At 45.1% G+C, this 15,067-nt stretch overlaps 1 protein-coding gene across 1 annotated transcript in view; it reads left to right on the top strand.

Annotated features, from left to right (window-relative positions):
• EIF4E (eukaryotic translation initiation factor 4E) overlaps positions 1-13,787 on the top strand; it is a 40,498-nt gene extending 26,711 nt beyond the window's left edge. Inside the window, exon 7 of the mRNA XM_040328158.1 lies at positions 12,671-13,787. Within this exon, the coding sequence (XP_040184092.1) occupies positions 12,671-12,785 (115 nt within the window). The 3' untranslated portion in view covers positions 12,786-13,787. The remainder of the gene's footprint in view (positions 1-12,670) is intronic.
• The last annotated feature ends 1,280 nt before the right edge of the window (positions 13,788-15,067 follow it).

Here is a 15,067-nt window from a genome sequence, read left to right as displayed (position 1 = left end):
GTTGTGTTACCATTTTACGAAAACATGCATGAAAAGCGCCAACAGTTGATCAAGTCTAAACACTTACAATAGTTTGCACATTCAAAACTCACTGGTAACAATATATTCATTGTATTGTCGAAAGGACCTGAATGTTTGCTACAAGAGAACATGTTTCAGTAACTATTGTAGATGCGGTGATGATGTGATAAAGGGCGCTCCCAGTACAATCACTGAAAGTGCAAAGAGTGATCTATGCAAATAATATGTATACGTTTATAACCTTGTTTAAACGCGTGTTAGCGAATTGCTTCACTTCATAAATGTGCACAAATGTTTAAAAAAATTGTATATATAGTTTATAATCAAAACAAATGTCATAAAGTTCAAAACTCCCGAAATCTTTATGAATCATTCTGCTCCAAACACCATGTGAATAATAAAATCCCTGTTCCAGATAGAATTTGTGACTTTTCACCCAAAGTGACAACAAATTGCACTCACCAAATGGCTCTGGCCAGCAAGTGACCATAAAGCATGAAGTTACTCCTCAATCCCTGGAAACCATTCAACTATTTCCTCCCAAAACGAGTCGTTCACATGTGTGGTGAACCAGGTCGAATGAGCCCGGGAACAGCCCGATCAAATCCTTAGTATCTATCCTCCGTTTCAATCACCCACATCTGCGGTGGAAGTACGTTCAGACAGCACTATCTGACCAGAGGTGTATGCTGTGCATTAAGCAACCCCCCCAGTGACGCAAAAGTGATGTAAAGTGTGTGTCAGACCTAGCTTCTGTGCATTTCGCGTTCCAGCATGTGGCATCAGGAAGTAGATGTGTTCCACCCTTTTTAATTTTTCCAAGAGTCAGATTTCAGTATATTGCTTGTAAAATCTGCAAATGTTTGCCTTTTTTATTAATGTTTTGCGTTTTTTAAAGCCAAGCTCCACCCAAAAGTGGAAGCTCTGCTTGTTTGCACCCTCCCCCACTCCCACATTTGCCACTTTTTGGGGGGATTGTCAAAACCAAGTACCGGCTCCCACTTCCGGGTAAGATTGCTGCATTGTTGTGCGGTGATCTACAACATTTCTGGTTCATTTCTGCAGGCATCATTCAGATATCCCCACTGAAAGTCCAGGACGTCCTATGAAGTCCTTGGGGCAGGAAGTGGTTAAGAGGTCCTGTCATACTTTTTTTCTATTACAAGGAATGTTTACATTCCTTGTAATGGGAATAAAAGTGACAATTGTGTTTTTTTTTTTTTTTAAAGAACTGTGTAAATTATCTAAACTAAAACGAGGGAAAAAAAATTAAGGCGCCCCGTCCCACCAAGCTCATGTGCAGAAGTGGACGCATACGTGAGTAGCACCCGCATATGAAAACTGTGTTCAAGCCGTGCATATGAGAAATTGCCGCGATCGTTGGAACGAGAGCAATAATTTTAGCACTAGATCTCTATCTGTAAGTTAAAATATGCAACCTGTAGAATTTTTTAACCTCGTCTATGAAGATTTTTAAGGGTAAAAGTTTATCGCCATTCTACAAGCGGGTGCAATTTTGAAGCATGACATGTTGGGTATCCATTTACTCCGTGTAACATCTTTCACAATATACAAAATAATTGGACCAACTTTACTGTTTGTTTTTTATTTATTTTTATTCAAAAAGTGTTGTTTTTTCCAAAAAAGTACGCTTATAAGACTGCTGCGCAGCTTCAGTGTGACAAACTATTAAAACAACTGCCATTTTATTCTCTAGGGCAGGGGTGTCGAGCTCAATTTCATTGTGGGCCGCATCAGCAATATGATTGTCCTCAAAAGGGCCGGTTGTATTTGTACGATTAGGTGTCCAGAGCACCCCTTCCCCTTACATTAGATGTCAATAGCTACCACACCATCAGAAGTTGAGTCCCCTTCTCTCCTATACATCACAGTGCATCCCCTTTCCTTATGCTGCTGCTGGGAAGAAGCTGGATGCATTGTTTGAAAGTAGGGGTCTGGAGGAGGGCTGGAGCTCGCCTGCAGGAGAGGTGCGAGGGCCACATGAAATGGCCTGGAGGGCCAGATTCGGTCTGTGTGCCTTTTGACACCTGTGCTCTGGGGGGTGGGAGATAGAATGTTTGGGGTAAAGTAATTTCTCTTCCGTTCATTGACGGACACAGCAGCCTTTGACCTTAGGGTTAGATCCGCTTCCTTCAGGAGAGTTTAGGCAAAAAAAAGCACTTTAAGTGTTAACACTTTCCTTAGTGCAGCTCCTCCCAGGGGGTGTGGCCCCTAGGGTATAACCCACACCCTGCTCTAGCAGCCTCAGGATTCCCAGGTTCAGTTGACCCATCTGGTCAAGTCTTCCCTGGTGTGGTGGCTGACATCTCCGGTGTTTCGGACTGGGAAGTCATTCCTACCGTGCCGCTGGACAGGGGTCACGACGAATGCCAGCCTCTCCGGTTGGGGTCAATATTCTGGAGCTCCGAGCGATCAAGCTGTGCCTTGCCAGGTGGTCCCTGGATCTGCAGGGCCGACCGGTCAGGATCCCGTACGCCACAGCCATGGAGTTCAGCTGCGGCGACGGAGGTCACGCACATCCTTCGGTGGGCCGAAAGGTCCGTTCCGGTTCTGTCGGCCGTGTACATTCCGGGGTTTTCAAAATTGGCAGGTCGACTACCTGAGTCGCCAAAAGCTGGACCAAGGAGAATGGTCACTTCACCCGGAGGTGTTTCACAGCCTGTGCCAAAAGTGGGGCATTCCAGACGTGGACCTTCTAGCGTCCCGTCTCTATCGGAAGGTGCCACGGTTCGTGGCCAGGTCGAAGGACGCTTTCCCTCCTCTGAAGCTTCTTCCCCGCCTGCTGCGCAGAGTGGAAGCCGTAGGGATTCCGACAATCCTGTTCGCTCCAGGCTGGCCGCACCGCTCCTGGTAGCGGACCTGGTGCATCTGAGAGAAGATCTTCTGTCGCAGGGTCCGATCTTCCATCCTGTTTTACAGTCGCTGGCTTTAACGGCGTGGCTGTTGTGAGCCAAGTGTTGTAGGACCGGGGCCTGTCAGGCTCGGTGGTTTCTACCATGCTGCGTGCACAGAAGTCTACTCCACGTAGGATTTCCCATCGTACGTGGAAGACCTGCGTCTCTGTGAGGAGATGAAGTGGCACCCCCGTACATACTGGGTGTCCCGGATTCTGCTGTTTCTACAGCGGGGAGTGGATCAGGCTCTCGCCTTTTGAGTGTGGTTATGAGTCAGATTTCAGCTCTGGCTGTTTACTTTCAGCGACCATTGCCAGCGTACCCCTTGGTGCGCTCGTTGGTGCAGGGGGTCCGGCATGTGGCCCCTCCTGTGCGCCCTCCACTGCTCCCATGGGACTTTGTTTTGGTCCTCTCAGTGCTTCAAGATGCTCCCTTTTAAGGACGTTCGCAAGATCCCTTTGACTCAAAAGGTGTGTGTTTTTTTTTTTTCCCTATCCGTCTTTCAGGACAGCCACAATAGAGAGATAGGCTCCTCCTCTTCCTGTAGGAAACACTGCACAGCCTTCAAATTCTCTCCTCCCCCTGCCAGACCTCAGTTCTTAGTGTTTCCTCCGGTGGGGAGACACTGCAGAGGAACCAGGGCCGGGCAGTCAGGGGACTGTGGCTACATAATTTTCTCTGTCAAAGGGAGCAGGGGCTCCCTGGAGAACCAGGCGAGGTACTTACCGCCAAAACGCCACCCCAATCCGTGTCGAGCGCGGCAGCTGGCTTGTGGGGGGTCCCTATCGTGTCCACAGGGACCGAGGCGTGAGGGGGCAGGTCCGGGCGCCCTCCTTCTACAGGCCGCATTGTTTCTCTCAAAAATTCGCGGGCCGAGTGGCGGGTGACGTCATTTCCGGCAGCGCTCCGGAAACGCTCCCCTCTGACCCGCGACTTCCGGTTCCGGGTCGCGGCGCTGATAGGGACCCACGCGTCTTGCTGGAGGAGTCTAATACTCGCCGGGGCGAGTGGACAAGCGCAACCACCGCAGAATGTCGGCGACTTCTCCGGAACATGGCCCGACCAAGGACGCTTCCTCCAGCCAGCCTCAGGTAAGGGTTTTCCTGGGGAGGGATCCCAAACCTTAGGCTTTTGTCTTTTTTTTTTTTTCCCCCCTCTAATGCCCCTTGGTGGTTGGGGGGGGAGGGGGAGAAGACAGTGGGAACCCAGCAGTAGTGTTCTGTCTAGGGATTCCCCCAGGGTTGTAACCTTCATATTTTTTCCGTTTTAAAAAAAAAAAAAGAAAAAAGGGTCACTTTTTTGTATGCATAATTTTGGTTTAAATCACCTTTTTGATTTAATGTGTGGGGGTCCTTTTCTTATCTTTTCAGAAAAGCCTAGAGAAAACGGGAAGGACACATAGTTCAAGGAAAAAATGTGCCTCCTGTAGGGACTCTCTTCCTGACTCTTGGTCTAAAGTGCTATGTAGAGACTGCATACTTTCTCTTGTTAGGGAAAGGGATGCAGAACAGGAAGTTAGTTTAGCAGCTTCTGTTAAAGAATTGGCTTCTACATTTTCTTCTTTTAAATCATTGTTTGAAAGAATGCAGCCCCCTTTGGACCCCACACAGGTTACAACCCATCCTGACGATCAGGGTCCTGCTCCTGTTTCCCCTGACCCTTCAGCGGTAGCAGTTGATTTGGCAGGCCCTTCTCAGGTGCAACACTCTCTCTTAGAGAATGTTGCTTCCGACTCCCAGGCAGAGTCAGATGAAGAAGACCAGGACGGGGAGTCCAAAAGGTCTTCTAGGTATAAATTGTCTCTTGACGACGTCGAGGAATTACTAGGGGCTATTTATACCACCCTAGGCATTCACACAGACAATAAACCCCTTAGCCTCCACGACCAGATGTACAAGGGTCTGGGGGAACACAAGGGAAGAGTCTTCCCGGTTCACGAACTTCTAGTAGATACTGTTAAGAAGGAGTGGCAAGACCCTGAAAGGAAGCCCTTTCTTTCTCAGTCCCTTAAAAGAAGATTTCCCTTCTCAGAAGACCCCACTTCCGTTTGGAATAAAATGCCTAAATTAGATGCGGCCTTTTCACAAGTTTCTAAAAAAACCGACTTGGCATTCGAGGATATGGGCAATCTGACGGATGCCATGGACAAGAGGGCGGACTCTCTATTGAAAAAAACATGGGAGTCCGTAATGGGGAACTTAAAGCCAGAGTTGGCAGTTACGGTAGTGGCCCGTAATTTGGAGCATTGGCTCTCAAAAATTCAGGAACACATTGAGGCCGGGACAGATAAGGATACTATTTTAGCTTCCTTCCCTACAATTTTAAAAGGGGTGGCCTATATTGCTGATGCTTCGGCGGAGTCAGTTCGCATGTCGGCTAGGTCGGCAGCTCTAGCTAATTCTGCCAGAAGAGCACTCTGGCTCAAGACTTGGTCAGGGGACATTGCTTCCAAGTCCAAACTATGTGGGATTCCGTTTACAGGGGATCTCCTGTTTGGCCCAGGGCTGGAGTCAGTCTTAGACCGCACGGCGGATAAGAAAAAATCTTTCCCTTTCAAACGTAAAACCCCACCGAAAGGGAGGGGATTTCGTCCCCAAAGACACACAGGGGTTCCTAAAACAGAAACCCAGAAAAGGGTCTGGACACCCAGGGGAAGGGGAAGGGGAGCGATTTTTCGCCCTCCTGACCAGCCCCCTAAAAAACAATGACTCCCAGGTCAGGGTGGGGGGAAGGTTGGGGGCCTTCCTCCCACAATGGGAATCCTTTTCCCCCAACAGGTATGTCTTGGCGATCATCAGAAGGGGGTACTCACTGGAATTTTCATTCCCTCCCCCTCAGAGATACCTGGTCACTCAGCTTCCCAGAAACAAGGAAAAGGCAGAAGCTCTAGTAGGGGCCTTGAGGGACCTAGAGGACCAAAATGTTGTCCTCAGAGTCCCAAAAGTGGAAGAAAAGAAGGGATTTTACTCCCATATTTTCGTGGTAAGGAAACCCTCCGGGAAGTACCGGTTAATCCTAAACCTAAAACCACTGAACAGGTCAGTTGCGTACAAGAGATTCCGTATGGAGTCAATTTTTACGGTCAGGTCCCTCCTACCTCAGAATTGCTTTATGGTTTCCCTGGACCTCAGAGATGCGTACCTGCACGTACCCATTGCAGAGGGGTCTCGGGAGTTTCTGCGTCTAGCGATAGACTTAGGAACGACGGTGGTGCACCTTCAGTTCCAGGCCTTGCCATTCGGTCTATCCTCCTCGCCCCGCGTGTTCACAAAGGTCCTGGCGGAACCTATAGCTTTTCTACGGCTCCAGGGGGTAGGCATAATAGCATACTTGGACGACCTGCTTCTTTTTGCGGCATCTCCAGAACAACTATGCAGGGACCTGGAGTTAACCAAGAAGACCCTTACGGCCCTAGGGTGGCTGTTAAACTTAGACAAGTCCAGCCTAATACCCTCTCAACGCATTCCGTACTTAGGGTACCTTTTGGACTCCACCCTTTTAAGGGTCTTTCTTCCCTTAGAGAAGGCTCTGAAATTAGACAGGGCGGTAGCTGTTCTTCAGGGCAGTCATCAGGTGTCAATCAGGTCTCTGATGTCAACATTGGGGTTGTTAACCTCCACCCTCCCGGCTGTCCAGTGGGCAGGTTCTCACTTTCGGACCCTGCAGGCCTTCCTACTAAAGATCTGGGATCACAGCATAGAATGACTAGACATCCTAGTACAGGTCCCATCCCAAGTAAAGAGATCTCTCTGGTGGTGGAGGAAAAACTCCAATTTGTCGCAAGGTCGGCTGTGGCATATTCCGTTTCCACAGGTTGTGACCACAGACGCAAGCGGCAGGGGCTGGGGGGCTCACCTGGGGTCACTTCCAGCGCAGGGCCTCTGGAAGAGTGCAGAGCTGAAGAAATCCTCCAACTGGAAGGAACTGAGGGCGGTCGGTCTAGCCCTCATATTCTTCCAGGAGAAGCTACAGGGTCACAACGTCCAGGTGAGGTCAGACAATGTCTCGGCCGTGGCCTATTTGAACAAACAGGGTGGCACCAGGTGCATAGCTCTATCGGCCATAACAGCAGAGATTTTTCGCTGGGCAGAGGTGAACACCCTGTCCCTGTCAGCAGTTTTCCTAAGAGGGACAGTACAGCGGATTTCCTCAGCCGAAGCCAACTAAGAGAGGGCGAATGGGCCCTCAATCAGGAAGTTTTCCATCTCCTGGTCAAGAAGTGGGGTACTCCGGAGATAGACCTCTTTGCGTCCAGAGCAAACGCAAAAATCCCTTGTTTTTTCTCTCAGAACAGGGGGGAGGGAACAAGAGGGGTAGATGCCCTGTCCCAAACTTGGCACTTCAGGATTTGCTACTCATTTCCTCCGCCAGTCCTTCTACCTCTGGTCCTAAGGAAATTTCAACTGGAGAAGACTTCGCTAATTCTAGTTGCGCCCCATTGGCCCAAGAGGGCTTGGTTCTCGGTCCTCAAACAACTGACCGTAGAACCCCCCTTTTTTCTGCCACTACGAGAGGATCTCCTATCACAGGGACCAGTGCTCTGCCCCCAGGTACACAGGTGGAACCTGGCGGCATGGCTACTGAAGAGACCTTACTGAGATCTAGAGGGTTTTCAGAGAAGCTAACTGCCACTCTTCTTAACAGCAGGAAAAAGGAGACTCGTTCTATCTATAGAAAGGTCTGGCTTCGCTTCAATGCGTGGTGCCGAGAAGGTTCCTTTTCAGTACAGAGCTCCACATCCGTCCTGGAGTTTCTCCAGTGTGGGGCAGATAAGGGGTTATCAGTGAGTACCCTAAAGGGTCAGGTCTCAGCCCTTAGTGTATATCTAGAAAGACCTCTGGCCGCAGATCCTTGGATTATTAGGTTCTTTAAGGCTTTGTCCAGACAGAAGCCTTCTCAGGGACTCCCCTTCCCCAAGTGGGATCTTTCGTTAGTCTTACAGGTGCTAACAGGGTTACCCTTTGAACCATTGGACAAATGTTTAAGAGATTTAACGTTAAAAACAGTCTTTTTAGTTGCAGTGACCACTGCCAGGAGAGTCAGTGAGTTGGAAGCCCTGTCCATACGACCTCCTTTTTGTGTTATTTTTCCGGATCGGGTTGTTTTCAAAACCGATCCGGCCTTTTTGCCTAAAGTTGCTTCTAAGTTTCATAGAAGCCAGGAGGTTGTATTGCCTTCATTTTGTTCTAACCCCTCAGGTGAGAAGGAATTCAAGTTTAGTACACTAGATGTCAGGAGATGCATCCTGCAGTACTTGGAGCTGACTCAAAGTTTCAGGAAGTCAGACTCTTTATTTGTTTTGTTTTCTGGGGCCAGAAAGGGACAGAAAGCGTCTCGATGCACAATTGCTAGATGGCTTAGATTAGTTATTGGGCAGGCTTATTCCTTGACTGGTAGGGAAGTCCCTACAGGAATAAAGGCACACTCTACTCGAGCAGTGGCTACTTCTCAGGCTGAGAGGGCTGGAGCGACGCCTGATCAAATATGCAGAGCCGCAACTTGGTCCAGCTACGCCACCTTCGTCAAGCATTATAGAGTAGACTTGGTGTCAGCAGGCGAACAAGCTTTTGGGAGAAAAGTCTTGCAAGCCGTGGTCCCACCCTAAATTGTAAGTACTCGATTATCCTCTCTATTGTGGCTGTCCTGAAAGACGGATAGGGAAAAATGGAGTTACACTTACCGGTAACGTCCTTTCCAGTAGTCTTTCAGGACAGCCCTGGTTACCCACCCGAGGAATTGGAGTGATTGTCTTTAATCCAGGAACATAGTATAACATTGAGGTTTAATTATGGATTACTAACATGTTCTTGTGTCTCCCCAGCGGACCGGAGGTGCTCGTAAAAAACTGAGGTCTGGCAGGGGGAGGAGAGAATTTGAAGGCTGTGCAGTGTTTCCTACAGGAAGAGGAGGAGCCTATCTCTCTATTGTGGCTGTCCTGAAAGACTACTGGAAAGGACGTTACCGGTAAGTGTAACTCCATTTTTTTTTTTTTTCTGGTTGCTATTGCATAGATCAGACTGGTGTCTGAACTGGCGGCCTTGTCCCGCAAGGCTCCCTACTTAGTCATCCATGAGGATGAGGTGGTCCTGCGACCGCAGCCTTTTCTCCCAAATGTCGTTTCGGCCTTTCACATTACTGTGGACATTGTTCTTCCATCCTTATGTCCTCAGCCGAAGAACCTGAAGGAGACCACTTTACATTCCCTGGATGTGGTTTGGGCTCTTCATGTGTGTGTTTATCTGCTACGTTCCGGAAGTCGGACTCACTGTTTGTCAGTGTTGGGTCCTGAAAGGAGTCTAGCGGTCTTGTCGGCCACCATTTCTAGGTGGATCCGTCAGGTTGTGCTTCAGGCCTATGCCCTTTCAGGTTGCGGCGCGTTCGACCAGGGCGATTGGTGCCTCTTGGGCTTTCCGACATCAAGCCTCTGTTACAGGTGTGTGTGTAAGTTGGACGTGAGTGCATCTTCTGATGCCTCCTTCGGCCGCAAGGTGTTACAGGCGGCAGTTTAAGGTGTCTAAAAATGGTTGCAGTTCCTAAAACTTGTACTTGTCCACCCCTTTGAATTAAAGCTGAAAGTCTGCACTTCAAATTCATTTGGATTGTTTCTTTACGGGGTATAAAGAGGCTCCTCTAAGTGTAGCAAATAAGTTGCTAAATGTTTTACCTTTTATGATATGTAACCATATTGCTACACTTAGAGGCTCCTCTTCTTTTTATTTTATTTTTTTTTATACTCGGTTGTGACATGACACTACTCTTATATCAAGGCATCGCTTGTATACAAAGGCAAAATGTATTAAAACATTTTGCTTGTCTTGCAAAACGCTCTCAAACCAAGTTACACTCAAACCAAGGTTTTACTGTACTTTAATATAGGGGTGTGTATTTTTTTATATAACACACGCACAGTAAATGGACACCGAACATGTCATGCTTTAACATTAGAGACTGAAGGGCCTTCAAATAACTAAATAAATCAAGAAGGCTGCATGAAAGTCCAATATATATCAAAAAATGTGTTTAACAAATTAGTGACAAACAATTGGTTAATAGTCCAAACGTGTATCAAACTTGAGTGTAACACTCTGTTGTAACAACGAAAGGAAGAAGAAGTCTGGCTCCAAATGGAAAATGCAACTTGCTGACCCTTACCGAAAAGGAAGGTCCTATCGGACCTAGTCAAGCAGAAATCCCTGGATGGTGTATGTTGAAATAGAGCTTGTCTGTTAAGACGATTCTTCCAGGGGTCACAAATCCGCCAATAAAGCAACCAGAACCTGTGATCCGTCAGGATCAATCAAAGCAGAGGGGATGTAGACAGTAAGCAGTAATGGGACGTCTCAGCCAATGGTAAACGAATAGATCAGCAGGTCCTTTTGCTCTCCTAGACAGAAGTGTCTAGGAGAGCAAAAGGACCTGCTGATCTATTCGTTTACCATTGGCTGAGACGTCCCATTACTGCTTACTGTCTACATCCCCTCTGCTTTGATTGATCCTGACGGATCACAGGTTCTGGTTGCTTTATTGGCGGATTTGTGACCCCTGGAAGAATCGTCTTAACAGACAAGCTCTATTTCAACATACACCATCCAGGGATTTCTGCTTGACTAGGTCCGATAGGACCTTCCTTTTCGGTAAGGGTCAGCAAGTTGCATTTTCCATTTGGAGCCAGACTTCTTCTTCCTTTCGTTGTTACAACAGAGTGTTACACTCAAGTTTGATACACGTTTGGACTATTAACCAATTGTTTGTCACTAATTTGTTAAACACATTTTTTGATATATATTGGACTTTCATGCAGCCTTCTCCTTGATTTATTTAGTTATTTGAAGGCCCTTCAGTCTCTAGCGCTACTCCACTTTTTTGTTTATGATTTATATGTTAGTATAACATTTTTGAGTTAGCAGCTTTATATAATTTTTTGTTAATTTTTGGTAAGCGCACTATTCTCCTTTTTACATGCTTTAACATTGTGCACGCTCGTGGAATGGTGACAAACTACGGTACTTAAATCTCCATAGGTGACGCTTTAATTTTTTATTTTATTTTTTTAACCGCTTGCTGACCAGCTGCTGCAGTTATACGGCGGCAGGTCGGCTCTGCTGGGCGAGATCACGTAGCTATACGTCGTCTCGCCGAGCAGGCAATAGGGGCGCGCCGCCCGCTCCCCCCTGGCGCGCGTGCCCGGCGATCGCCCATTACAGAGCGAGAACCGGGATCTGTGTGTAAACACACAGCCCCCGTTCCTGTCAGGGGGAGAAATGCCTGACCGTCTGTTCATACAATGTATGAACAGCGATCAGTCATTTCCCCTAGTCAGCCCCCCCCCCCCCCCCTCTTCAGTTAGAACACACACAGGGAACATACTTAACCCATTCCTCGCCACCTAGTGTTAACCCCTTCCCTGCCAGGGGCATTTTTATAGCAATCGATGCATTTTTATAGCACTGATCGCTATAAAAATGCCAATGGTCCCAAAAATGTGTCAAAAGTGTCCGCCATGATGTCGCAGTACCGATAAAAATCGATCGCCGCCATTACTAGTAAAAAAAAACTTTTGCGCAAACCAATCAAGCGCTTATTGCAATTAATTTTTTGTAAAAAAAAAAAAAAAAAATGTAGAATACGCATCAGCCTAAACTGATATGAAATATTGTTTTATATATTTTTGGGGGATATTATAGCAAAAAGTAAAAAATATTCATTTTTTTCCCCTCAAAATTGTCGCTTTTTGTTTATAGCGCAAAAAATAAAAACCGTAGAGGTGATCAAATACCACCAAAAGAAAGCTCTATTTGTGGGAATAAAAGGATGCCAATTTTGTTTGGAAGCCACGTCGCACGACCGCGCAATTGTCGGTTAAAGCGACGCAGTGCCAAATTGCAAAAAGTGGCCTGGTCTTTGACCAGCAATATGGTCCGGGGCTGAAGTGGTTTAACTGGTTTAGGGTTAGGTCTAGTGCTAGAATTATTGCTCTGTGTAATGTTTGTGGTGATGCCGTATGTGTGGTGCGAACACCTTTTGACATATGCATGCGCTAAACTTCAGTGAACGGAGAGAGCAGGGGCACTCGCCGCTTCTGAAAGCATTCCATCGGCTCCTTTCTCTTGTGCGGACTGTCCGTGCCTGTGTGCGTCGGCACAAACACACGGGCCCAAAGCCTAGGGAAGGCACGCCACCCTGATCCTCCCACCTCCAGGCTGATTGACAGCAGATAGACTGCTATTCCTTGTAACTAGCACCATGTGAAGTATTCGTGTGCATTTCTCCTTAACATGAAGTTTGGGAAAGCAGCACTGAGCGCATGGCACAGATATCGGTAAATTTGGTGATGTTAATTTGGTTCCTCAGAATGTATTGACCTCAATCTAACAAAGGAGAGAAAATAAAATTTTTATTGGTTTTTCTGTAGACTTCATATCTGTAAATGAGAATGGAATTGGAGCTTGCACTTTTAAATGTCAGTAGTCCTACCAAGATTTATGACCATTTTCCTATAAAGACTGTTCACTTTTAGTTTTGTAATATGCAAGACCGCTACTGCTTTACTGGCAAGGCACGCTGCAACAATTGTAGCTCTAACTGCTTGAATTTTTTATTTTTGGTTACGTATCGGTGCACTCTTATGTGCTACAGAAACAAAGCTTGGTTATAAAAACTAAAGTTGTAGGTTGACTTTGTTGAAATATACTCTTAAAACTTAAATGACATATGCATTTTCTTTTTAAATCTAGGAGGGTTTACAAGGAAAGATTAGGACTTCCTGCAAAAGTAGTGATTGGATATCAGTCCCATGCAGATACAGCTACTAAGAGCGGCTCCACCACCAAGAATAGATTTGTTGTTTAAGAAGACGCCTTCTGAGTATTTTTTTTCATAGGAGACTGCGTCAAGCAATCGCGACTTGGGAGCTGTACCAAAGCCTCTACAAAAGCAGAGTGGACTGCATTCAGATTTGATTTCCACCTCAATATTGCTAAGAATTGTGAAAAGTCATTCGCCTTTTTTGTCTTGTGCTATTATTCAAATTCCCTCACCTTTTTTTTTTTTGGTAAGATTAAGTTATCCAATCATAACATTTCAACACCCTTCCTACCAGTATCCGCAGTGGTTGCCCAGGTTATCTCTAATAGTTTTTTTTATTTTATTTTTTGGGTTAACTACTATTACAGAATTATTTATCCAAAATGTGCGCTCGCATAACCCACCTTGAAATCTCTACATTTTGCATTGTATGCAGTTACAATAGTTTGCTGATCTTGCAAGGCAGAGGATTAAAATGCATTCAAACTTCTCTAGCGATTCATGGTTTGTTTTTATTTTATTTTCCCCCTTATTTTAACAGCATTGTTCTGGCTGTATTTTGTGCTGATGTTGGCTGCTAGGTTTAATTTATTTGTTTCCCTCGATAACATTGGTAGTAATTTGATAAAAAAAATTTATTTTTTTTTGCTCATGTAACATTGGTGATGGATCTGGGAAAAGAAAACAAAATGGGTTGAATAAAAGTGTTATTTTGTGTGTTTAGAAACTCTTAAAAAAAAAAAAAAAAAAAAAAAGTTTTTTTTTTTCTTTTGTATGCCATTATGAAGCTTTGCTGCAAGTTTATGCATTTAAGTAGAATCAGTGACCTGTTTATGACATTCCTTACTAGAAATAGTATGTGTTTATTTTATTTTTTCTCCCCCTTTTTTCTTTTTTAATATCCTATGGCGCGTTTTAACACTTTGTATTAGATTATATTTTGCTTTGGTTAAACAAAATGACTCGAGTAGCAAAGCAGTCACAATTCATAAGACAGTGTACAAAACTGTAAATAAAGTGTACAGTGAAATGTCTTTTAGACAACTAGATTTGTCTTCTTCTTTTTGTTTTTTTTCCAATCGCCTTACCCAGTGGTAAATGTTTTTGCTCCCTTTAGTCTGGCAACAGTGTGCATCTATTGGAACTTACTGCCCTACTTATGAAGACTTTAGATTGGCTAGACTTTTTTTATTTTTATTTTATCTTTTTATTACTTGCAATTACACTAATTGCTATTTTTGTATTTTATATCCTATAGTTGGATACATTTTACGTGGCATGCAAAATTTCAGATTGTGTTGTGTATATGGCTATGCCTTAAAATGAAGTTATTTTGGCCATTGTGCATAAAAGTTGCAGATCTTGAAACTAGTTGTTACTATCTGTTTTTTTATTATTCTCCCACAAATGAAATGGATGCATTAAACGTAATTTTGCTCATTATTCAAATGCATAGTATTGTTGCTCTTCTACCACAGGTAAGGTTTGCTTTACTGTTGGGTTACTTTCTAAGATCACATTATTGATGCTCAAAGTGAAATGTTAAGCATCTGCTGGTTTCCCAATGAAACAAGGCATCCAGCAGTGCTGCTATAGTCTAACACATGGGTGCTCAACCTGTTGCCCTCCAGCTTTTGCAAAACTATAAGTCCCATGCGACCTTGCAAAGCTGACAAGCATGACTCCCCAAGGCAGAGGCATGATGGGACTTTTAGTTCTGCAGCAGCTGGAGGGCTGCAGGTTGAGCACCCATGGTTTAACGGTTGCATTGGGTATGTGCTGTGTTGAAATATGTTGTACAAAGTGTGATTTGTTTCTGCTAAAATGTTAGTGTTGGATTATGCATTTAACCCACCCTTGCTTTGCTTAGAAGTATTAAGAAAATAATTTAATAATATATATATAAATATATATATAATATTTTTCCCAGTTTTGTAACATTTTTCTGAACCTATCTGCTAAAATATATAAAAAAAAATGAATTACACATGACAACACTGTTTAGCCATATAAACTGTTTTCCTAAAATGGTGTAGTCGTGCTGTGGTTTCCTTCAGGAAATATTTGATGCCAGTGTACGTTGCCAACCATTCTGTCAAATGTGAAGCCACATGTTGGGGTGCTAGTATAAAATATCACTTCCTCATTAGCCAGCTGATAGTCCAGAAAGATTAGTGTGGGACCAGAATGCTTTTGTAAAGTGTACTTTCAGTACGCTTTTTTTCGATTTCTTTGAGTTTTTTACCATTTTAAGACTCCTTACACCTCGTGTTTCTTAAGCCTCGTACACACGCTCGGACTTCCATCGGACAAATCTGGATTTTTGT

This window comes from Rana temporaria, chromosome 1 (assembly GCF_905171775.1).
Source record: "Rana temporaria chromosome 1, aRanTem1.1, whole genome shotgun sequence".
In the NCBI taxonomy this organism is placed as follows: domain Eukaryota; kingdom Metazoa; phylum Chordata; class Amphibia; order Anura; family Ranidae; genus Rana; species Rana temporaria.
This window is presented reverse-complemented; position numbering and strand designations above follow the sequence as displayed.